General features: G+C 42.5%; 2 protein-coding genes across 3 annotated transcripts; both read left to right on the top strand.

The window, feature by feature from the left end:
• The first annotated feature begins 5,446 nt into the window (after positions 1–5,446).
• Positions 5,447–19,647, top strand: exoc6 (exocyst complex component 6). 2 transcript variants are annotated; one of them, XM_085904237.1, is made up of 23 exons: positions 5,447–5,611; positions 6,402–6,573; positions 7,888–7,935; positions 8,089–8,179; positions 8,243–8,288; positions 10,638–10,691; positions 10,805–10,955; positions 11,029–11,184; positions 11,493–11,561; positions 11,700–11,783; positions 11,881–11,927; positions 12,004–12,124; positions 12,638–12,709; positions 12,771–12,868; positions 13,040–13,145; positions 13,245–13,351; positions 13,447–13,558; positions 13,635–13,769; positions 13,847–14,026; positions 15,113–15,254; positions 15,335–15,408; positions 17,317–17,429; positions 17,787–19,647. In XM_085904237.1, exons 1-23 carry the CDS (start codon positions 5,514–5,516, stop codon positions 17,911–17,913), a joined length of 2,403 nt encoding a protein of 800 aa, XP_085760363.1. In that variant the 5' UTR covers positions 5,447–5,513; the 3' UTR covers positions 17,914–19,647. The 2 variants fall into 2 exon arrangements, with proteins under 2 accessions (XP_085760363.1, XP_085760362.1); XM_085904236.1 differs by having other exon boundaries at positions 13,242–13,351.
• Positions 19,648–22,882: 3,235 nt separating this feature from the next.
• On the top strand, positions 22,883–25,356 carry cyp26a1 (cytochrome P450, family 26, subfamily A, polypeptide 1). The gene is made up of 7 exons (XM_085903817.1): positions 22,883–23,153; positions 23,239–23,463; positions 23,624–23,905; positions 24,018–24,167; positions 24,255–24,389; positions 24,449–24,595; positions 24,668–25,356. Exons 1-7 carry the CDS (start codon positions 22,965–22,967, stop codon positions 25,004–25,006), a joined length of 1,467 nt encoding a protein of 488 aa, XP_085759943.1. The 5' UTR covers positions 22,883–22,964; the 3' UTR covers positions 25,007–25,356.
• The last annotated feature ends 234 nt before the right edge of the window (positions 25,357–25,590 follow it).

The raw sequence follows: 25,590 nt of genomic DNA, 5'->3' as shown, positions 1-25,590 counted from the left end.
CACTGAGCTGATAAATTAATGAGTGAAAACGGTGTTTACATCGATAATCGTGTCGCCACCAGCCACAGAGACGGACGGACGGGAGGGGGAGGAAAGAAACACAGACACAGACTGACAAGGAAAGAGACAAATATCACTGGAATAAGATGGAGGAAACAGGCTGACTCTTATTTGGGCTCTGTTGAACTTTTCAATACACATTTAGGGAGGGGAGGATATGGAATCCACGTGCCTATCAAACTAAATTACAGATATAGATTTTTTTTTTTTTTTAAACCTCCGGTCATACTGGTCCCATTCACTAAAATAAGAAAATAACCCAAAGCCACAGTTTGAGTTGATCATTTAAATAGATGCTCATTGAGCTGAAGTCCATTGAGATAAGCCATCCGGCATGATGCCATAGCCGATTGTAGTTTGACCTGTAACTTAGCTCTCCAGGCGCATCCCCAAAATTCTCTATTCCAATCTTGCCTCAGATATTTCCATGTAGAATTTGCAAATTGTCTCATCAGGGATAGACTTAACCACTCTGATGCAAAGGCCATAAAACACACATTTATACGTACAGATATGTAACTCATATCGACTGTGAATGGAAAAATATGTCCCAGTATGGATTATTAATGAATGTTTGTGATATCAAAGCTTCACAATGTCTTTATGCGGTCATTCTTCATGTTCTCCCCTCCCAGGGCAGAGGAACTACAAGTTAAATTGGTTGTGAGCTGATTTGTGTCGAAACTGAGCAAACAATGTCACATGTCTCAAAGGCTGGCACACAGGTCCAAGCAGCTTTGGGAGTTCTTGTAATGATGACAAATGAGTGTTCCATGAAACACCATTAAGCTCCCATTAATGCTCAACCCTGGAATTGGCTCTCATTTGGGATAAATACAGTCGTAGATTTGTAAATTACAGCCGACTGGACTTTCACCCCACCATTGGGATTTGTTTGGGTAAAAAAAATGTGAAATCGGGGGAATAAAACAAAACCAAATTTGGATTTGCTCCTCTGATGATGTTTTTGCTGCTTGATTAAAATCGCCTTTAATCATTAGAAGATAACACTGAACAAAAGGCCCATTAACGAGAAAATTGACTCCAACACCCATTTCCTGGATACACATAATCATTGACCTTTGCTTAACCGACTATACAACTGTGAAAAACCATGCTCATAGTAGCAAGAGTCAAATGGAAATCATTTAAAAGATCACAGGGGAAGCTTGGAGCCATTCCTGCGGCAGCTAAGGAGATGTCACCCAATGCAATCATGTGTACTATTTACTTTTCAATTAGGCCATATCCCAAATGGAAGATAGGGAGGTTTTAAAAGTATTCAGCTGCTAGTTAAAGGAGTACAGGATTTTCTGCCTCACCGTCCAATTTAGTTTGAGTCCATTTGCACAATTAGCTGTTCAAACAACAGAGCAGAGCGCACGTGGTGACAATAAATCTTATGGGCTACTGTCGCAAAAAAAAAAAGATGCTATAGGGTCACAGGGCATTTTAGCTAAGTGTGTAGCGATGTATTTGCATGCCTAGTGATCTTATTGATTATTAACGTGATCATTGATACCATCAAATCCTTTTTTTCTGCCTATCACTGGCAAAACATTCTAAACCAGGGGTCACCAAGTCCTCTCCTATAAAGACCCCGTCAGAACGTCACGGCACCCCCTTGGCCCCTACGGATACCGTCATTGATCATGCGAAAATGATGATTGATTCTAGAGAGAGACAAAAATTGCATTGTGTAAATGTAGCAGAAGCTTTTATCAAACTGCCGCTAGTTGCTTTATGACATGCCTGTGCCGTTAGCTCATCACAGGCCATTGATTTTTGCAACTTGCGTACACATCGGACCCCTCGTAAAAGTGCATTAGTTCACAGCAATGTGTCGGAAAGATTGTAAGTGAGTCTAAATGTGGATGTTTGTGTTCACTGATATGCTGTATTTGCATTTAAGGACCCCCTTAGATGATTTATTGAAGTTGATTAACTCTTCATGAACCTTTGTTGGAAGATTTTGCTGTTACATTGTTGAACAGTGTGGAATTGATTGAAACACAAAATCACGTCATATTTGAAATACACCATTGAAGATATTGTAACAATTCTTACCGTTATGTCAAATAATGTTTGTCCTCAGATCTAAAAAATGCTGATGAGTTGCCACCTTTGTACTTGACCAGACTTCACATCCCACCTGGAGATCTGATCGTTCTTTGGGACAGTGACCTCTTATTGTTTTTGTACTCTTGCTGCCAGCCTGTATCCTGCCAACGAACAAACCGAGGTTATCCTGTTTTCCTTCTTTTGTTGGGTGACAACGATTGTTTCTCTCGTACCAAATCGAGAGTCATCTTGACCCGTCTAACAATGACTGGACTCGCTCGATGATCATTAACGAGTGTTTAGATAAACACAAGATGGGAACTTGCTACGTCTGTACAAAGAATATTCACACAGCGAATATTATACTGGAGAACGAATATTCTGAAAAACCTACCTGGCAACAGCCTTATATTTTTTGGCAGTCAAGCGTTTATAAACACTTAAATGATCAATTACCATCGGATTTGAGTCCAGGAGTCTGTGGATGGAGTCCCTTAAGCACTGGTTCATCCAACACACACTTTTCCACAGTGGCCTTATCTTATTAATGTGGAGTTTCAGGAAACTATTGCTGCACTGATGTTTCCAGTCACAATGCAACAGGCCAGAACAATGCAGTGTTAATTTGTTTGGTTTCCGGCAAAAGGACTGTGAAAACAGCGATGGCCATAGAGACAGGAAAGGCCATTAATAGATGAAGGAATGTTGACCGAGAGCAAAAAAAAAAAAAAAGGATGTGGTACAGAGGGAAATGTATTAGTTGGAGGCAAATGGGAAAAGATGCTAAGCTAATGTACAGTAGCTGTAGCAGGGAAACCAACCTGATGTGTCAACACACACACAAATGCACATGCACACACAAGAAACCAACCACAATTTGTTAATAATGGGCATTTATTGAGAGCTTCTAAATTTTGACACCAAACTAAAACAAGTGGAGCAAAAGAATGTGATCTTTTCTACTGGTTCCAAGTCTGAGCCTTCCCCACTTGAAGCAGACAGGAGAGAGTGTTGAGAGGTTCATGTCTGCACAGATAAGATCGCTGGCGTCTCACTCTCTTTACATTTGTATCATGTGCCTGGAAATTACACACACTTGAAGGTCTAAGCGCTTTTTGCTCTGCTGACGAGAACTCTTGACAGAGACACTCATCGCAAAGCATTGTCAAGGGTAAGATCACTTAAGTTTCCACAAGATTGAACAGTAACAACGACAGAAAATGGGAACCTAGTTCTTTGAAATCATTATGAAGTAGCTACCCTAATGCTCCACTGTTAACATATTTAAAAGAAGGTCTCAGTGTATTTGAGCAGCATCACAAGCCAAACATTACAGTCATCCAATTTGATTTCTTCTCAAGGCGTAGAAGTAAGCAAGTGAGATGAATTAGGAGACAGTGGGTGTATCGATATTGTTGCCATGATGCAGTTTGTGTTGACCCCATTCTTCTGGGAAGAAATGGACTTTCTTTAAGTCCAGGATGTCCTTCAGTGCTATTTGTTTGGAGTGTAACTTACAATAAAGGTCAGAAGAACCTGTGGGCTGGAGAGACAGAGGAAGCAGGCAGGAAGCTAGCAGGCATGGAAAGGAAGAACACATGGTCTCAGGAGAGCTCATAGAGGAATCTTATTTTCCAAAACACGTGTATAAAGTGGCGTGCAGTGAAACTATGTCGCCTCATTCTGATTTCTGAAATTCAACAACACTGATTTTGTGATTTTTCTTGTCGCAAGGACATTTGGAACATTCGTCCTTCGAAACTGGACCTCAGATGTTAATAGATATGAAGTCCTGTCATTTGATCCAAGTATTTTCCTCCCATCTGTCATCATCCTATTTTATATACGATACAGTCCATCCATTGTTTCAATTTGTGTGTCCATTCCTGCAGCTCTGGCACATTTCCGATGCTGCTGCGTAAGTGTGTGTGTGTGTGTGTGTGTGTGTGTGTGTGTGTGTGTGTGTGTGTGTGTGTGTGTGTGTGTGTGTGTGTGTGTGTGTACATCGGCCCACTTCTTGTTTTTGGTGAAGTAATCAGGAAACTCATAGTCAGGGCTTTTGTAAAGACACACTATGGCCACGCTTCCAATTGACCAATACATTTCAAGAAGAATAGAAGGAAATAGAAAGTGGTTGTGTAAGCTGCTCAAGGCCTGCAAGAGAGTCCACATGAAAGCACTTTAGAAGACTGGATGAATCAGATGGTCGTTGAACAAATCTGTAAAACACTGTAAATGCCAATTTCAAGCGAAATGTATGGTAAAAAAAATAAAGAATGACTTGTGAAATTTTATTGAAGCCAAAGTTCGGTGAATCACAAGGTTTCTTTTTCCTGTTGGTGATTTTCTGCTGACTTTGGCAGGTGACCTAGAGTTCAGCGCACAGTGAAACACACACACTTCCCGTGGCGCTGACATTTTGTAGTCTTACAGTCAGAGAGCTTCAATTAAGAAATGGACAGTAAAAGGGTCCATGCTCCTTTACCTGACCTTCCTACTCAAGGAAAAAATGAGAATGAAGATGAGGAAAAGGTTTTTGGGAATATTTTTGCAGAACTGGAATCTGTGGAGCTTCCTCTGGGAACCACAATGAGGTAAACGATGCAATCTGACAAGTATCGTGCACGGGAAAAATTAATAGTCAAAATGAGCGGCTTTGCATTAGAGACTTACAGGATATTGTTGAAGAAATTGATAATAATGATGAAAATTGCAGTTTTTCTCATGTAATCAAGAATGAAAGAAAACATAACCGGTATTTTGTTATCATAATTAAGTACCAATTTTTGATTTCCAAATAATTTAAATGTTCAATTTGATTTTTTTTCATGGCATATGCAGCTGATATTTAAAAAATGATCGGCCAAATACCTAATTCGATTAACGACATTTTGTGCATGTATTTAATATTCACTAAATTGCAATCATTTAAAACTCCAGATTTCTTTTAGTAAGCACATTCCAAATACGATTGGAAACAAAAACATGAACAATTACATTTTATAGACTAGTAATTGATGAAGTGAGCATATCATATGCAAAACAGATAAACAATCACACTAACAAATTTGTTTTTGAGTAAGGACATTGATCATCTCGCAATAATTATCAATAATAATTTCACAAGGTGTAAATGAGTTAAACATCTAAATGCAAGACTTTTTTCCCCTACAAATCACTGCACGTCTTTCCATGTTCAAACTATCGCCACTTCATCACAATTTCATCACTGATGCGGGCTGCTCATGCGCATGCGCGTCTCAGCCAATGTTTTATTTCCGGGTAGACGCGATGGTTCCTACACATGGAGCTTGCACGTCCTCTACTGGCCAGTACTAGCCATTACTCCCCTTCAGCTGCAGTTAGACAGCCCATATAATGCCCACGTAATCATGGCGGAGAATGAAACCCTGGAGTGTATAACGGAGCACGAGCGGATTCTACAGGAAATTGAGAGTACGGACACGGCTTGTGTCGGTCCCACGCTTCGGTAAGAACTGTTGGCTGAGGAAGCCAATAAAATGGGCAGCGTCACTTCAAAGAATATCTTTTGTTCGTAAGCTCATCTATCATTAGCAACTGGCAGGCTATGTTAGCTGTTTTAGCTAAACAGCGTTATATTGTTGAAAATCAACAATTGATGGAGCTACATTAGCTTGTAGCCTTGGCCATCGTTTTTTGGTTTAGTGGGTGCGTATTTAAGTGTGTCGCTTAGGAGGACAATTTCAGAATTTGACAATTGTTTTGGTGAGCTGTCAAAATGTAAACATGAATTGTGGGTGTGGCTATATCAGCTAACGGTATCTAATACTGCTTCCTTATTGCCTTCTACATTATTGCATCCTCCCTTTTCTTGCTTCTTCAGATGATTTAATGCATGTAATGTAAATACAGTTTCTCTCTATGAGTCTTGTAATATGTATATTTACTAATTAAAGTTTGGACAAAGGTTTGCATGAACAAGATGTTTAAGGATTTGTCCTGGAGACCTCACAATGTCTATACAGCTTCTTGGTAGCTGCTTTTAAATTGAAGTGAAAATGTCCCAATTTAATATTTATTTGATGGAGGGGATACTGTCTATAATCAATCGTTGAGAAATAAAGTTTTGAGATCCAAGATTGCTTTAGTTTCTACAAACGTCGCATTTCATTTCACCGTCAATAGATGGAGCTGTAACTGTAGAAAACAATGTTGGACCTTTATCTCAAATTCTATAGCCATTTATATCTGTTCCACAAAACCAGCTCACGCTTTACTGTCATTTTTTTTAATGCCAGATCAATCTACGATGACCAGCCTAATGCCCACGTACGCTTCATGGAAAAGCTGGATGCCAGGATAAGAAATCATGACCGTGAGATTGAGAAAATGTGCAATTTCCACCATCAAGGCTTTGTGGATGCTATCACAGAGCTCCTCAAAGTCCGTAATGATGCAGAGAAACTTATGGTAAGTCATGGAATCGATTGGCAGACTGATGGTTGGGGACCACTGCTTGAAATGACAATCTTTATAAGTTCCAAATCAAATTCCACATGTCCAATTGCATACTGTGAGGTTTTTCTAGAGATGTGGAGACTTTGTTCTTTTGATTTTCTATAGGCACAAAGTGTTGGCCCCAAAAACGGCCAATTTTTTTCCCACGCAGAGAGCTTACTTTGCATTTTGACAGATTGTACTTTGTGGGAAATCTTGTCACGTTGCTCATTATACAAGTGTACGCACCCCGTGTTCAGAATTTAACAAGCACATTCAAACTCATTCATTCATTCATTCATCATCCAAACAAACCTCAGGATGGTCGTAGGCGTGCTGGAGTCTATCCCACCTGTCTTTGGGCAGTACACCCCAAACTAGTTGCAAACTTCATACAGCTAGGCCGGAACCGGAATCGGACCCGGCGCCCCTGATCTGTGAGGCGGACGTGCTAACCAGTGCCCTACCGTGCCACCTAAAGCTAACAATATTAAGCATTTTATTGACATGTTTCCAAACATAAATAAATAATAATTTCACAGACCTGAGTGGGGGTGCACCATTTTTTTTTTTTTGCAAACCGTATGTTTAGTGGTTTTTTTTTTATTTATTTTTTATTTTTTTAATTCCTCCCTTTTGCTGTGCCTTGAAGGAAAAAAGATAGAAGAAATTTGTGATGATGGAGTTTGCCATGCTAGTTAGGGAACTTCCTCGTTGAAAGGATTGCATAAAAAGCCGACTGGTCAATTGGGTCATGGCTCTCAGCCGTGTGACAGGAGCAGATAGTTCAAAAATCCTCATCCAGAATCGAGAAGTTTGTCACCGAATCTGTGAGAAAGAGCCTGTCACAAGCCATTAACCACCATGAAAGGCCCAGTGGAGCGATGATGGGTTCAGGTCCCTGCTGCCTGGTTAATATGAATTTGCCCGCCTTTGTCCTTGGCCCTTCATGGACAATGAGCTGATTACAAGGTTGAGCAGCTGCAGGAAGAGTGCTGGAGAGGGAAAAGAGAGGGCATCAAGTGGGGGAGGGCAGATGCAAAAAAGACAAATTCATTATGTCTACCTAAGAACCTGATCAAGATGTCACTCAAAGGGCCAAAATGGATAGTTCACAATCAACAGGAAATGGCCAGTCAAGTTTATTTACACTATCAAGGAAATAAAGAAGAATGCTGATGTCATTTTGTTCACTTTGAATACCTTGTATGGGAAAATCGGAATCATTCAAATAGTTTGTGTTTGTTCAGTTGAACTGAAGTTTAACATCTTGTGTTTTTTTTCAAGGGCCAAGTGACGGACACGAATCGAAGACTACAAGATGCTGGGAGAGAGGTAAGGCCGCTGGGCTTAATGACAAATAGAATGAACGCTACCTCCTTTACACATCTATTGCTGGTGGAGATACTTTTGTTTTTGCGCTACTTCTCGTATCGATGCATTGGTGTTTTCCCAAGTGATTGTGTTCTTCTCTCTTCTTGCCCTCAGGTGACAGCTCAATCCGGCGAGGTGATTTGCTGTCGCATCCAGCAGAGGAACATGGCCACCACTGTGGAGAAACTCCAGCTCTGCATACCAGGTATTCAAAACTTGTAAGAATTTGTTCAAAACATGTTGCTGATTCCTTCTTATTTTCTCATAGTCCTCGAAATGTACAGCAAACTTAAGGAGCAGCTGGATTCCAAAAGGTATGAAGTTTACACATCAAAGTTCAAGTTTGTACTGATTCATTCTTTTCGCCTTTGTCTTTCAATGAATGAGAAAGTTCACATGTTGTGTGGCAGGCACACTGTGGCCAACAAAAACCAAAACAGTTAAATTAGGAGGAAAGGGAACAGTCAACAATTGACCTTTTGCTCTCTCAAACATATATGATGATAATGCAAAAACTGAGAATGAAAAAAACAGAAGCACCCCCTAGAGCCAGCCTCTGCAGCCGGGGATCGGACCGCCAAGGTCCCCGCCTTTGGCCGCCGCCGCCCAGCTCACTATGCACCCGACCCCTTTGGCCCCTCCTATAGGTGGTGAGCCCATTGGAAGGGGGACCCACGTTTTCTTTTCGGGCTATGCCCGACCGGACCCCATGAGCGAAGGCCCGGCCACCAGGCGCTCGCCTTCGAGCCCCACCTCCAGGCCTGGCTCCAGAGAGGGGCCCCGGTGACCCGCGTCCGGGCGAGGGAAAACGACGTCCATTTATTGTAATCATCATCAGGGGTCTTCTGAGCCGTGCTTTGTCTGGCCCCTCACCTAGGACCCTTCTGCCATGGGTGACCCTACCAGGGGCATGAAGCCCCAGACAACATGGCTCCTAGGATCATAGGGGCACGCAAACCCCTCCACCACGATAAGGTGACGACTCACGGAGGTCACCAGCACCTCCAAATCCGAGTCCATGGTCCTCGGTCGGAAAAGGGTGGAATGCCCTCTCCGGATCGGGGATGAGATCCTGCCCCAAGTGGAGGAGTTCAAGTATCTTGGGGTCTTGTTCACGAGTGAGGGCAGGATGGAGCGCGAGATCGACAGGCGGATCGGTGCAGCGTCGGCAGTAATGCGGACTCTGTACCGGTCCGTCGTGGTGAAGAGAGAGCTGAGCCAAAAGGCAAAGCTCTCGATTTACCGGTCGATCTACGCTCCTACCCTCACCTATGGTCACGAGCTATGGGTCGTGACCGAAAGAACGAGATCCAGGATACAAGCGGCTGAAATGAGTTTCCTCCGCAGGGTGTCCGGGCTCTCCCTTAGAGATAGGGTGAGAAGCTCGGTCATCCGGGAGAGACTCGGAGTAGAGCCGCTGCTCCTCCACGTTGAGAGGAGCCAGATGAGGTGGCTCGGGCATCTCATCAGGATGCCTCCTGGACGCCTCCCTGGGGAGGTGTTCCGGGCATGTCCCACCGGTAGGAGACCCCGGGGTCGACCCAGGACGCGCTGGAGAGACTACGTCTCTCGGCTGGCCTGGGAACGCCTTGAGATCCCCCGGGATGAGCTGGAGGAAGTGGCTGGGGAGAGGGAGGTCTGGGAGTCCCTCCTAAAGCTGCTGCCCCCGCGACCCGACCCCGGATAAGCGGAAGAAGATGAAGGTGAAGATGAAGAAGGTGAAGAAGCACCCCCCCCCACCACCACCACTAATAAAATTACCCAAGTAATCTCCACTTTGTCGGTTTGCTTGAACTTCATTTTTACCTCATGAACTTCACTGAAAGAAAACTAATGACCCTTTTTTGTTCATTTGTGTGTACCAAAGGAACTGGCCATTCACTGGCAAGACAATTGACCCTCAGTGTGCCCTTGTTTGCCACAAGGCCCCCTCGTTGCAGTCCCGTCAAGGCCCACTGCCAATCTTAGGCAATTAGACCACTGTGTGGGATATATGTATGTGTTTGGGGAGGGGGTTCTTCTACTTTCCGCACTAATGACATTGTCTTTTCTGCCGTTACTTCATTTGAGAACAGCACGTATTGCTGAAATACTTGCCATTGAACGACTCGGTGGGCAAGTCACATTTCTGCCGCCACTTCTCGCCTTTCCACTCGGACAGGCCTTTTCTATACACTTGCGTCTTCTGTTCATGTGTGTGCAAGACTTTTTACACTCAGCGACTGACCAATTAGATCCCTCACTGCCTGCCTATCAGCCTAATGATGGGAGTTTAGCACAGTGAACTGAGGGTGAACCCCCTTTTGATTTGTGTTCACTTCCAAAGACTGCAGTGTCTTTAAAGGCCCCTTTTCCACTCCACTGTATCTTCGTTTTCCACGGCTGTAATTGGCTCTACCCGCTTGAGTTTGTGAACTTGGTTTGTGTATCACAAAAGAGGGCTCCCTTCGTCATGGCGCAAAAACCTTCTGGTGTCACGGGGGTTTGAGAGCACATTAAATGCATCAGTCGATATGTTAATTAGCAGAGGTCAGTCACACGTGCAAATTACAACGGAGTCTTGAGCAGGTTTCAAGTTAACTGCTGCAAAAATCCATCCATCCCTCCGTTTTGTTCAATTGCACAAGAGAATTTAAGTCATTTTGCTCATTTTATCTTCTTAGACACTATGCTGCACTGAAAACCATGGAACAACTGGAGAAGATCTACATCCCTCGGTAACCAAAGTAACAACATAACAGATTGACTAGCAATTTTCAAACTTTTTTTTTTTTTCCCCCTTCCACTTTGGGCTCATTTTAAAGTAGTAGTTCTACTGTGTTTCATGCAGAGTACGCCAGTATAGGTTCTGTCAAATCATGGCTGAAAACCTGCCCAGACTGAGGGAGGAGATAAAGGAGATCTCCATGTCTGACCTCAAGGACTTCCTGGAGAGCATAAGAAAACACTCGGACAAAGTTGGAGAGACCGCCATGAGACAGGTGATTAAATTTGTGTTCTCAGTCAAAGCCCAAAATGTGTACGGGTCGCTGATATAATGATGTGGCCCTCCAGGCGCAACAACACAGAACCTTTAACAGTGCGCTAGCAAAGCAGGCCAGCGTGGGACACTACACTAAGCCTTTGTACTCCCTCAATGGTCAAACACACACGCACAACAGTCTCCAGATTGACCATGACGCAGAAGATGAGGATGACGCTGATGAGGAGGTAATGACACTGCAATGCTTTTCATGTCGTACTAGTTCAAGAGACTACAAATGAATTATATAATCGTGATGAGATATTATAGCGGGAATACAATCCCGATTCATTGGCAAGCAAGCATTTTGGAGGTCTATATTCATTAACATATTCCATTGAATACTCTTACTGGTATCGGTCTGGAAAAAAAGTAGTGTTGAACATTTCCAAATTATAATGTGGATTTTAGGAACAAGGATCATTCTGACATGTTGTCATTGATTGTGTGTGTACTGTTCAATAAAAAAAATGAAATTGTGTTTTCATCTTAACAGATTCTTACAGCTCAGGATCTTGTGGACTTCTCACCTGTTTACCGGTGTTTACACATTTACGCTGTGCTGGTATGTTGTTCCCTAAGAAAAAATGTCATTTTTGTTTTATTTTATGATGCCAAATCATGTTGTTTTTTTTTTATTTTAAATGAACGCACTAAAGTTATCTCTCATGTTTTTTTTAACATTTACTCTGTGTGTTGACAGGGAGATCGAGAAACATTTGAGAATTACTATAGGAAACAGAGGAAAAAACAGGCCAGGCTAGTTCTGCAGCCACAGGCAAATATGGTAAGTAACACCTAAAAGTTAACATCCAAAACCTATATTGGTGGAACTTATGCATATGCAACAAATAATGTGTATCCATATGACTGTCTGTATATAGCACGAAACAGTGGAGGGCTACAGAAGATACTTCAATCAGATAGTAGGGTAAGATGAAAATGATTTTGTGTCAAAGACGTTAAAAATGCCCTTAAAAAGTCATTTGAGTTTTTTCTGTCTTTAGGTTCTTTGTTGTGGAGGACCACATTCTCCATGGCACTCAAGGGTTGGTGACCAAAGCTTTCACTGACGAACTGTGGAATATGGCCCTATCGAAGATCATCGCTGTGCTCCGCACACATTCGGTAGGCTTCCACACTGTGAATTCAGATAAGATGATTCCGAGTAAATAGAAATAAAAGTGACCGCTTCTGATCTAGTTTTCCCGGAAGAAAATCCTTTCCTGGGCCATTTTCCTTCTTGTAGACAAAAAACTAAACAAAAAAACACTGCAAAGGTCAGCACACCCACAAACTCACTAATGATGTCACTGTCAAAAGAAGGATCAAATCACAAAGAAAGAGTAGCCATTGGAACCTTAATGAGAGACAGATTGCAACAATAACAGCAGTTGAAGATGCTATATTCCTGACCACTGAGCTGCAGTCACTTGTAAATGACCAGGAGGATTATGCTAACAGCCCAGAGAATGGGCCGCACAGTGTGGGGTGAGTTTGACAAAAGCCGGGTCACCTCCCTACTGGCTGCCCTTTTTCTGGGGCTAGATAGACACAGGCAGCTTCACATTTGCAATTATTTCATGGTTACTGTTTTTAATTGATGCATTAGCTACATAATCCCTTTTTTCCCCCCCTCAGTCATATTGTGAGGATCCAGACCTGGTCCTGGAGCTGAAGAACCTCATCGTCATATTTGCGGACACGCTACAGGTTATTATTGTTTTGTTTCCCCACCTCATTCAACTTCATGACATGATCATTTTATTTTTAGGGTTTTGGTTTCTCTGTGAATCGACTATTTGACCTGCTGTTTGAAGTCCGAGACCAGTACAATGAAACTCTTCTGAAGAAGTGGACGCTGGTATTCAGGTGAGTTCTTCTTTTTATTCAACTGGTACATGGTTCCATTTTATGGAAGCTGGTGATCTGTTCTTGCTGTTGTTGTTGTTTTTAAATTGGAAGTTACTTTTCTTCATTTATTCTTGGCTGTTATGTTATGTAACAACAATACAAACAATCTACAACTGGATATTTATGCAGGGAGATCTTCGAATTGGACAACTACAGTCCCATACCAGTAGAAACCGAAGATGAGTATAAACTCGTCGTAGGTCGCTTCCCATTTCACGACGCAGAGATAGAAAAGGTAAACATTGGATTGCGCAATAATTGTGCCATTGTGAACGTTGTCCACATCACACATAGTTGTATTGTTGAAAGTCAATTTTTTGTTTGTGAGTAGCAGGATTTCCCCAAGAAGCTGCCAATGTCCCAGTCTGTGCCACAGATATATATGCAAGTCAAAGAATTTATTTACGCCAGCCTCAAGTTCTCTGAATCCCTTCACCGCAGGTACATCTCAATCCACTATAATAAATAACGGTAAATCTCTCGAATATGTATCAAAGCAGACATTCACCTTTTTTTCTTTCTTTTTTTTAATCCAGTTCAACGGAGATTGATGATATGTTGCGGAAATCAACTAACCTGCTGCTGACAAGGACACTCAGCAGTTGTCTGCAAAACCTCATCAAGAAGCCACATATAGGGCTGACTGAGGTACCAAAAAAGTGCCAGTAAATGTCATTTCCTCCCTACCTACCTTCATGTTGATAAATTGATCTTCTTCCAAAAGTTGGTGCAGATCATCATCAATACCACCCACCTGGAGCAGGCCTGTCGCTATCTTGAGGATTTTATCACAAATATCACCAATGTCTCTCCTGAAACGGTCCACACGACAAGACTCTACGGCTTGTCTACATTCAAGGTTTTTGATTCGATTTTCTTAACGCTCTTCCAATCAGTAAGCCTTTGTTGATTTCCCTCTCAATTTGACATTTGCAGGATGCCCGTCATGCTGCAGAAGGAGAAATATATACCAAACTGAACCAGAAAATTGACGAGTTTATCCAACTGGCAGATTATGAGTGGAGTATGGCTGAGTCTGATGGTCGGGCCTCAGGTTATCTGATGGACCTCATCAATTTCCTGCGATCCACATTTCAAGTCTTCACACACCTCCCGGTGAGTTGGGAACACATTTATTGTGTGCCTGTCTTGAAGGCTTATTTGAAAATGGAACGTGTCCAACTTGGCCAAGCACACATTTTGTCAATATGCATGGCAATAGCTCTTGCATGTGATTTCAAACGATGCCAGTCGAGCATCGTTTGTTGAATGTAACAGATTTGATGCTTTTGCAACTGCATCCTGTTTAGCCCCCCCCTCCCCAAACATCCATCTTTCTGCCGTCCGTCTTCCAGTTTTAATTTTTATTTGCAACAAATACATACTGCTGTTCCCTTCTTTTTCTCCTATTTTCCCACCTGTTTAATTCCTTGAATCATTTGCCTTATGTTAAGCACGTAATACGGCATTACTTGAAGATTTCCTCCTCCTGTCCATTTATTCTTGCCGCATTTCTTTTCCTGTCCTTTCCTCTTTCTCCCCACCCCACCCACCCCTCGTCCATTGTGGGTTGGTTTGGGGTCTGCTCAGAATAACAACAATGACCATGCATCGATGTCGGTGAGTATTGTTCACAGGCTGTTGCACTGTTTCACTTGCAAGGAGGTGATCAAAAGCATGCTAGCATTTTGACATTTTCAAATCTGGTTGGGTTTTTTTCTTCAGATGTGTCACAAGTGGCATCAAATGACAAAATCTGCTTTTCATAGTCTAGTCGGGGGGTTGCCAGTATGCAAAGCACTACACCTTGCTCATCGTTTAACTTTTTTGCTTTTAATGAACTGGACATTTTCAGTCCGGTTTTGATGTTGCCATACATAGCATGCCCAAATGACACAATATTGCCAAAGGTACATTGGCTCACCCATTTGGATAATCAGAAGTTTCAATAAGATCTATGGTCACACGTTTATAAAAGCAAGCAGCTCGGCATGCAGACTATTTTTTTTACAAAAGATCTCTCAGGCGCGCAGTGAATTGTTGCATGGGCCGACGTCCTATTGATGGATTACCAATCATTTAAGTTCATCTTGTATGTAAATCAAGGAAGGTGAGCAAATACTTTTGGGAATATATTTCCAAGTTATATACTACCTCATCTTCTCTCTCTCTCTCTCTCTCTCTCTTTTTTCCTGTCTGTAGGGAAAAGTGGCCCAGACAGCTTGTATGTCAGCCTGCAAGCATCTGTCCACATCACTGATGCAGATGCTCCTGGACCCAGAACTGAAGCAAATCAGCATGGGCGCCATTCAGCAATTCAACTTGGATGTCATTCAGTGCGAATGTAAGTACAAGAATAATAAAAAATAAAAAAAATACACTAAACTTATTCAAGTGTGTCTTTGTTGTTGTTGTTGTTGTCAGTGTTTGCCAGCTCAGAGCCAGTCCCAGGCTTCCAAGGAGACACACTGCAACTGGCTTTTATCGACTTAAGACAGGTAAGGTGGACAGAGCAATAGAATAGTCCTTCCAATGTCTCCATCCAGTATATAGGTGGACTTTGGAAATGTAGTTGTGTATTTGCCTTTTTGTCTTGTGTTTCTATTCCAGTTGTATCTCTTTGTATAACCTTTTCAACTTTTCCCTGGCCTTTTTTTCACCTGCCCGAGAAAACAAATCCTCCCCTTTTTTACCGACATGAGCTCTTCAACTTGCTTTTTTTGTAAACACCAGTGGTATGTAAAGTGTTGCTGGGTCTCATTAACTTGTGTCTAAATTGACCTGTTAATCTGGGCCTGAGGCTTGGCTTGGCTCGTCATTCAGTTCAGGTCACAGGCTTTCTGAGTTAAGCTGTCGATGATGTTACTGTCTGGTCTGGTCTGGTCTGGTCCGTGGGCCTGCAGAGGCAACTTATGGACATGAAATAGGCTCTCCTATCTCTGTGTATGCTATGGTGGTTAAACAGCTTGTAAACGGCAGGGCCCCATGATATTAGCCTGGAGTATGTTAACTCCTGTAAACAAGATGAATGTGAGTGTAGCTGCATTAATTAACGATGTGAAACAGTCACTTAACCTGAAAAAGATGACCAGGCAATCTGCAGCTGAGACAAATGCCAATGCCTGTAGTTTCCATGCCAGGAAATCCAGGCACTGATCAGAGCTAATGGGTCCTCAAACTGGCCAGTGCACAAGTCAGTCTCATGTAGGTCTGAAAGTGGCAGTCATCCAGACAAAGCTCCTGAAGACAGCAGAATTCATCCAGCGCCTCTGAATGCTCCCCTTGTTTGTGCAAAAGTGTCTGGTCAGCCGCAATTTCCACCACCGACAGGCGACGCTTCGCCTCGGGAAAGCCAACGATCAAACGAGAGGTGAACCTTTGGCAGTATGAAGCCTGGAAACTGCCCTCGTCATCGTTTCGGTTCCCAACTTTTTGGGGATAGCGTTTCCAGCCACAGTTGAGGTGTCGACGAGATGGTGAGGAAGAAACAGATGAGCTGACTTGGGCACCTTGGCCTCCTAGACACGTCCCGGCTGACATATTCCAGGCATGTCGCACAAGGAGGAGGACCCAGGGACCACCCAGAACAGCCTCTCCTGGTTGGCCTGGGAACATCTCATGATGCCCCCAAAGTCAGGGCTTTTGTGCAACCTGACCCGGCCGGGTACCTGAGTGGAAGAAATTTGATGGATTGATGGATGCACCCTTTTATATACACCTGCTTGCTTGACATGTTAATCCTAGCCTTAGGTGAAGGGATTTGAAAGCCGTCCTCTGGCTAAGGTTATACTAAGGCCATCCATCCATTTACTTTCGCTTTATCTTCTGTTACGTTCTGAAGAAAGGTTCATCTTTGTAGGGATGAGGGTCATGGATTTCTAAATGACAATGAGGTCAACTGTGAAGTGTTGGCTATAGCTGAGGCCTGCTTCTGATTTGTAGTTATCCAAAAATATCTTGATGTAAATGCAGCTCTCTCACTCAAAAGCACAAGTGACTTCCTGACTGAGCTGGCCCTCAAACTGACTCTGAATTCATGGCTTTTGACAGTCCCTGGTTCATCCCTGGGCCTGGTAGGCCATCCGTTGCAGGATTCTCACTAAGTTAATCGCTTAACACCTAACTCAGAGAATGGCATTGTTGTAGGACTTTCCTTAGTCATCTGAATAATCGTATTATCCCTAAGCTGCTCTTTCAACATGAGCTAATCACCCAGCTGTTTCACCCTATGACATTAGCATACACAGTGTGTGGGGGGTGAAGTCCATCAGGTTAACCAGGGGTCATTTTGGGGGGGTCATTTTTCAATGTTGGAAAAACGCAACATGTATCATAAGAGCTTCCTCCCAGTTGCCGCTTTTCTCTCAAAAGCCACGCAGACACCTTTTTCTATGTGTGCTTTTCAGCTCCTGGATCTATTCATGGTGTGGGACTGGTCAACTTACCTGGCAGATTATGGCCAGCCCACTTCCAAATACCTTCGAGTAAACCCAGCCACAGCCCTGACTTTACTTGAGAAGTGAGTGCCTCCAACGCAGTGCAAAAATGTCTTCAAGATCGGGCTCCTGTAAATTGCGTGAACCCGACGAGATCTAAATTCTCAGAATTTAAAGTCCCCATTCACTATGCAAGAGTCATTGGTATAATCTCGAGGACTGTGTGTGTGCAATTGTCTAAGTTTGTTCTCTCTTGCTGTTGTGCCGCCAGAGTTTACAGAGGGTAGGTACAGCTTTTATTTTCACTTCCAATTTTTTGGGGGGCACTTTTCACTTTCTATGAATTCATTTAAAATGTAGTCCAGTCAACCCAAGAGTCATGAAATTTGCTATGGTTGCATTGATTTGAAGTGTATTCTAATTGCCTGTTCCTCTTCAAGGATGAAGGACACCAGTAAGAAGAACAATATATTTTCTCAGTTCAGGAAGAACGACAGAGACAAACAGAAACTGATCGAGACTGTGGTCAAACAGCTAAGGAGCTTGGTCAATGGCATGTCCTCCTAGGATGACTGGCTCAACATCTCCCCAAACTGCCAAGACCCAGTCAGGCTTCCGAGCAATGAATGAAGCGAGCCACTCCCAGGAATATCCATGCATATCATTTCAATACCCAGGGCCCGATTGACATCACGTTTGCACGCACTTGATTGCCGATCACACCCAAATTGCACCGCCGTTCTTTTTGGAGGGATGAATCGATGAATTCAGCATCAGGACCTAGCGTCCCAGAGCGGGTTTTCCATCAATTCAATTTGACGCTTCTCTCAACTATGCATCAGAGCTACAGGAAGTCCCTCCCTCCACCAGACCGTCACATTTTCAAATGGCACTCGATCGGGCTTGCGAGATTAGCGACTGTACAAAGTGTGCAGTGAATAGACTCCTAATACTGTAGAAAGAAAATGACTCCACCCAAATATCATGCAAGATCCATTGCAAAACTCATAAATGGATTAGAAGAATGTGATAAGAAGAATGTTCCGGGTTTTTTTTTTATGTCAATGATGTACAAAAAAATGAACAATGATGTTTTGAGCGACGGATGTTCATTTGAAAAAAAAAAAAAAAAAAAAAAGCCCTTTTTCATGACTATTTATTGTTTTTCTTATCTGGGTTTTAAACTTGCTGCCAAAATGGGGCTTTATTAATTTGTAAACCCCCTCTTAAAATAGATGACTGATTCATTCAAAGGGAGTCTTACTTATTTGCTTATTCTGAGCATTACATTTATTATTATTATTTTTTTTTTAACTGTATGTTTACTGATTGGGAGACAAAACAGTGTGTTCTCATAAAGACTGCCAAAGAACTCAAAGTCGCCACTTAGGCAAGGTTGAAGATTTAAGGCTTTAAAACTGAAATAGCAACTTCATCTAAATAAAATAAAAATAAAAAAATCTTTAAATCACAGACTTGAATATAGTGTATTTGCAATCTGGTTTAAAATTGTCCTGAAAATACATTTAAGATAACATTCCTTCTTCATTCACTGAGTCTTAAATCGCTTTCTATCAAATTTAGTTCTGCACATGCGCTTTTTTGTTGTTGTAATGAACTGTACTATAGAAATCAAACATCAAATTGAACATTTGAATTCATTTAACGAAACAAACATAATTATTTTTTGGACCATTCGGCACACAATAATGTTAAGTGTGGATGTGTGTATGCGTGCGTGTGTGTGTGTTGTAATATTCTATAAATGATGTATACTTGTATATTTAACAATTGAAAAATCTTTTACATTTTGAATTGTCTATTTTTGTTCCTCAGGGCGAAAATGAGGCTTTTGAATCTGTCAATTCATAAAGCACAGCAATAATGACTTGGCTTCTTTACAGCCTTGTCTGCTGATGATGATCATTTTTCTAATGCCATCTATTTCTCCTTATTCTGTGCTCTCCGTATATTTGGACTGTTTTCTATATTCAATGGTTGTCCAAAAATGATTGGACCAGTGTGGCCAAATACTTAAGTTTACCTTTTGGTTCAAAGATCGGTACAAGACAACCAATCAGCATTTCAGCTATTATTTCCAGGTCGCTTTTCTCTTCAATTTGCATTTTTTTGTTTGATCATACCCATTTGTCATGAGCAAAAATATTGGATTTTTTTTTTTTTTGCTGAGATTATTTTATATTCAATTGACCTATTAATTTACTTGCGTTAGATTTAGTCTCTAATGTAATATCAATTCAGAACTGTAAATGTATGCTAATGTATGGAAATAAAAGTTCATATACTGGTCTTTTGTCACAACATGTGAAATGTTTTTAGTCTAGAGCAAAAATATTAGCCCCATAGCTCTGATAAAAATGTTTTCCCATACAAAGGTTTAGAATAATCATTGAGAAGATTCAACTCGAATAGTTTGTATTTGATTTTATGCTTGTCTGGTTCATTTTGTTGGAGTTTAGTTTAGTTGGGCATGAGCTCAACTAAACTCCTTATATGATATGCATATCCTACCCCACACACACACACACACACACACACACACACTGGGAAAGAGCGAGTGAACTTTAGCCCGGGTCAGTGTCCGAATGTGAGGATCCCTGTCGCCGCAGATGTAATGAGGCGAGAAACATTTGGAGTGCTTCATTATGAGTGGCCAACAGCCACCCTGCCAACACTCACACACAAAGAAACATGTTTGTTTTCCTCTGGGGGTTACCGTGCTCCTACCATGTCAGTTCAACTACTCTTTATCTTTTAATCATACTTTATGCTGACCCACGTGGGGTCAGGGTGAGGACCTAGAAAGAATTTCTTCCATATCATATTTATTGCACTAATTGTACACTCCATGGTTCACTCGCTGGAAGTTCCCACTCCGGCTTGTTTTGAAATGATATCAAAGAATCCAATTGGAGGCTTAATCATATATTTCTTTTATAAGTAAACGGATTCTCTTGGTTTATGACGGACTCTTTATGAGGCATTTGACATCACCTCCCAAATTTGACTTTCCTGTGCCAAATGCAGAGTTGGAGTACTTGAGTACTTGTTCCTGAGTGTGAACCGGGGTGCCAAAGGTTTTAGTGGAGGGATCAAACGTTTTGACAGGGCAGTAAAAGCTTGCACGTTCACTTCTATACAATAGCCAAACAGGGCTATGGGACTTTGTCCGCCTCAAATGTACCTCTTTTTTTTGGGGGGGGGGGGGCTAAACTACAGTACAAGTTGCAATGACTACTTATTTAGGTAGGTAGCATCGATATTTTTCCTCTGCAAGATAATGCAATGATATGTTTTTAAGAAATGTTTTAGTTTGACTACTTTTCTCATCATGTCTTTTTAAATTTCTTTTCATTTGAAGCTAATTTGTAGCTCCCACATCCCACTTTTTGGTTTGACTAAAATTGATATATATGCTTTGGCCGGTCCCATTTTACTGTAAACGTCTCAGAGTAAATGTTTATTCGAAAAACAGCGAGCGACCTCACGCTGAACCAGCAGCTTGACACTCCCCTTGACCTCATCTTGGGAATGTACCTTTTGATTTGCACCTCAGGCTATAAACTTGTACTTCCCGCACAGCTGGCGTAGGCCTGGCCTCCGACTCGATGCCGTGATTCTTGACAAAACGAAAAAGATCTTGACGAGACCCGTTTTCTTTGATTGGACCTTCGTGAGAGATGGATCCAAAAAGTCATTCCATAATGATTGAACATGGAACTGACATCAAATCATAAAAGACAAGGAAGTAGGCATTCCAAATATGTTTTGGTTTTACCTGCGACAGATTATATGGACAGGTTGAGATTTGGCCAATCTTGTCAGGGAATGAGAATTGTTTCTGCCAATAACAACATGGCGAAGGTTGCGATGTTAACTCAGGGTCCCCGTTCAAGGTCACACATTTTTACCAAGCCTTTTCCAGATGTTGGCCTGCTGCAAGTGACTTTTGAATGTGACAAAAATGCCAAAACGGCTTCGTGTCTAAGAAGGATTTGTGCTGACTTTGGTTCTTGTATGACAATTTGAAAGATTGCTTCCGTTAACTGCTGTGAATATGATTTGAGTATGGAAGATCGGGCAAAAGCTTTCCTTTCATTTTTGGAATTTGCTACATACTGATCCAGGAACAATCGGAGAGCAGCAATCAGGGCATGGTATCACAGGTCTGAGGAGTTTGTGTTTCTCAGAGGGAGAGAGGATGAACTTGGTTGAGAGTTCACCAAAGTGTCAGGGTCACTAGCAGGTCAGCAGCACAGGAGCTGGGAATGGGAGGGGATTGTTGATACAAGCTCCAAACATGCCTGCTCACACTGCAGTTGATTGCTGTGATTCTTACTGCCTGTGCTGTGTGTGCTTTAATGCATGCTTGCTCCACTAGCGGTAGTAGAGGATTAGCGCTTGAGTCCACCTGCCAATTTGCCGCTCGGATGAGCGCCGATCCGGACGCTTCTACCGCACCTCCTCTGATGCATCAGTGTGAAAGGGGCTTATGTCATCATCGACTTGGTCTTACTGCTAGAAACACATGACGACGGGAGAATGCAAAATCAAATCATCAAATCGGAGGTGACCACGTGCAGTTAACATTCGGGTTAAGGTCAGAATTGATCATCATTTTGTTTTTAGCGGTCATTTAAATTTGAAATCATGTCACTGTTTATAATCGTTGACATGATCAGATTTACGAGGGATAGCGAAAGGACAGACATCACCCTCGAGGGATGATTTTTCTAGGGTGTGTCCCACTTGAATAGAAGCCAACTTTGAGACCAGAAGAATGTTAGGTAGTACAGGTGCAGCCAAGATTCTTTCTGGGAGGGAGTAAGTCAAATTTCTTGGAGATGAACTCTTCAACTAGGTTTTTCTGTTGGGCATCACAGAAGACATCTGTCCTGCACTTCTGAGATTCTCTGCATGAGTACTTTCTCATACATACAATCCCAACACTTGTTGAAAGAAAACACTATTGTGATACAAATATAGACATGGTTGAAATGAGCACGTTCACTTGGCATTCCACTTTTTCATGTGGCCCATTTGCGAAGTTTATAGCCAAGCTACCCCTGCAGTAAACTGTTCACACGTCGTCTAGATGTGCCCTGTGATTGGATGCTGAGCAGGGTTTACAGCATCTCTCACGCAACTCCTACTTAACTCTTAAAGGTTTAAAAAACATCTTTTTTTGTGGTTAAAAACAAATAATCCTGCAACTTGGAATGTGTCATTTTAACATGGACATGATCCACTCGAGCTGAAGGAGTGTTTGGGTTGCGACTGGCTTGAGCCCTTCAATGAAAACACAGACAGATCCATGCGTGTAATGAGTCATTGTAAAAGCAGCAGCCAGACTGACACGTTGACAGAGCGACAGCCACAATTAAAGATGAACTTTCAGTGAACTAATTTATCTGCGGCTGCGGGAGGAGAAGGTGAAAGGCTGCGCGGCAGACTTCCCGGTTAGCCTATAAAAGGTGCCGAAGGAGGAGCAGTCGCCTCACTTGCTCGACTGACGTTCACCTGAGCAGAGCGGAGCGGAACGGAACGGAGCGGCGCGCTGCCTACCACAGACCGACCGAGCGAGCAAGCGAGCGAGCATGGCACTCAGCACACTGCTGGCTACCTTCCTGTGCACCATCGTGCTTCCCATTCTTCTCTTTCTGGTGGCTGTCAAGCTGTGGGAAGTTTATATGACCCGGGGCAGAGATCCGAAGTGCGCTAGCCCCCTGCCTCCGGGCTCCATGGGTTTGCCTTTCTTCGGGGAGACGCTGCAGCTCATCCTGCAGGTACGCAACAAGTTTGCTTGCTCCAAAATCTTCCACAAGATTGACGATACATTTTGTATTTGATTTCATTGATGCTGTTGTCCAGAGAAGAAAGTTTCTGCGCATGAAGCGGCAAAAATACGGCTACATCTACCGGACCCACCTATTCGGGAACCCCACGGTGCGCGTGACCGGGGGCGACAACGTCAGGCAGATCCTCCTGGGGGAACACAAGCTGGTGTCCGTCCAGTGGCCCGCGTCCGTGCGCACCATTCTGGGCTCGGACACGCTGTCAAACGTGCACGGAGTCCTGCACAAAACCAAGAAAAAGGTCAGTTGATACTGATTTGCAGCAATACAATGTCAATATATGCAAATATGAACAAACAAAACTTTTGCTTTACTCAAAAAAAATCAAAGTGTCATTAAGTCGATGAATGAATTTGATGGAAATGACAACAATCCTGTTCTCTCGCTCTTTCTCTCTCCAGGCCATCATGCGGGCATTTTCCAGGGAGGCCTTAGAGCTCTACATCCCGGTTATCCAAGAAGAAGTCCGAGCTGCGGTGAAAGAGTGGCTGGCGAGGGATTCTTGTGTGCTGGTGTACCCAGAAATGAAGCGTCTGATGTTCCGCATCGCCATGAGGATCCTTCTGGGCTTCCAGCCGGAGCAGATTAAGACCGACGAGCGGCAGTTGGTGGAAGCGTTTGAGGAGATGATCAAGAATCTCTTTTCTCTGCCCATCGATGTGCCGTTCAGTGGCTTGTACAGGGTAAGAAGAAGAAAGAAAGAAAAGAAAAAAAAAGCGTCTTACCCTGAACCCTACAAATAGATGGAGATATGTGCCCTTTTAAACGGTTCTTCTGGTCTATGTTCTTTTTCAGGGTCTCAAAGCTCGAAACTTCATCCATTCCAAGATCGAGGAGAACATCAAGAAGAAGATACAGGAGTCCCAGAAAGACTCCAAACACGGAGATGCTCTGCAGCAACTTATTGACAGCAGCATAAAGAATGGGGAGACATTTAGCATGCAGGTACCATAACACACCTGACGTTATATTTTGGTTGACCTTTGGAAAAAAAATAGATCAATTTTTATTTTATTTATTTTTTCCCCACAGGCTATTAAGGAGTCTGCGACAGAACTATTATTTGGGGGCCATGAAACCACTGCCAGCACAGCCACCTCTCTGATTATGTTCCTGGGCCTGAACCCTGAAGTAGTGGACAAACTGAGGCAGGAAGTGATTGACAAGGTAATGCAAAATGCAGGAATTGTTGTCATGTTGAATTCTTGACATCTCTTTGTATTCAGGAGGAGGTAGGAGTGCATCTCCAGAGTCTGAACATTGAGTCTTTGGAGCAGTTGAAGTATACTGGCTGTGTGATTAAAGAGACACTAAGGATTAATCCTCCTGTCCCCGGAGGATTCCGAGTAGCACTCAAGACATTTGAACTCAATGTAAGTTCAAAAGCATGGCGATTTTATTTCTATTCTGTCTTCACTACTCACGAGTCAACGTTGCCGTTCCAGGGGTACCAAATTCCCAAAGGTTGGAACGTGATCTACAGTATCTGTGATACCCACGACGTGGCAGATATCTTCCCCAACAAAGAAGACTTCCAGCCGGAGCGCTTCATGACAAAAGCTTCCACAGACTCCTCCAGGTTCCAATACATTCCTTTCGGTGGAGGTTCACGGATGTGTGTCGGAAAAGAGTTCGCCAAGGTCTTGCTGAAGATCTTTCTGGTGGAAGTGGTGACAAAGTGTCACTGTACTCTATTAAACGGGCCACCCATGATGAAAACAGGACCGACCGTTTATCCTGTGGACAATCTGCCAACTAAGTTTACCCACTATGTTCAAAATTAAAGCGGGGTCGTTACAAATGGAAAAACAAACCATTTGGAAGCACTCAGGTGTTGGGAGGAATTCATTTGAAACTTGTTTTTTCTGCAAAGGCCTGTACATACTGTAAATCTTTGGAAAATGTTTTATACTATGCTATGGTGGACTTGTGTATATATATGTATATATATATATATATTTTTAAAAGAAGATCAAACTAAACAAGAGGCACTATTTAGACGTCAAAACACTTTAATCAGATCAGTGGTCTATCTTTAGGATGATGTTTTGTTTGTTATATAACTTTTGTATCTTAACGTCAACTTATTTAAGTGATGCTATATTGTATTGGCTTTTTATTTAATAAAAACTTTTTTGCGGATAACTTTTGTGGGCTTCCAAATCAAATGTCAACACTCGGATCTAGCAAACATAGAAAAATGTTTCCAAAAAAAAAAATCTATTTTCAACATCTTGTTAAAATGTGTGATGATAGTGTGCACAGATTGCGGTTGGGCCCGAGGTCATACGTTCCTTTATCAATAAATTGAGAGGAAAAAGAAAATAAGGAGAAATCTGGAATCCATAGAAGAAGACAAAGCAAAGCA

The sequence above is a fragment of the Syngnathus leptorhynchus genome, chromosome 22, assembly GCF_054491065.1.
Source record: "Syngnathus leptorhynchus isolate UIUO chromosome 22, UIUO_Slep, whole genome shotgun sequence".
NCBI lineage: Eukaryota > Metazoa > Chordata > Actinopteri > Syngnathiformes > Syngnathidae > Syngnathus > Syngnathus leptorhynchus.
Note: the sequence above shows the minus strand (reverse complement) of the source record. Positions and strands in the feature narration are given on the sequence as shown.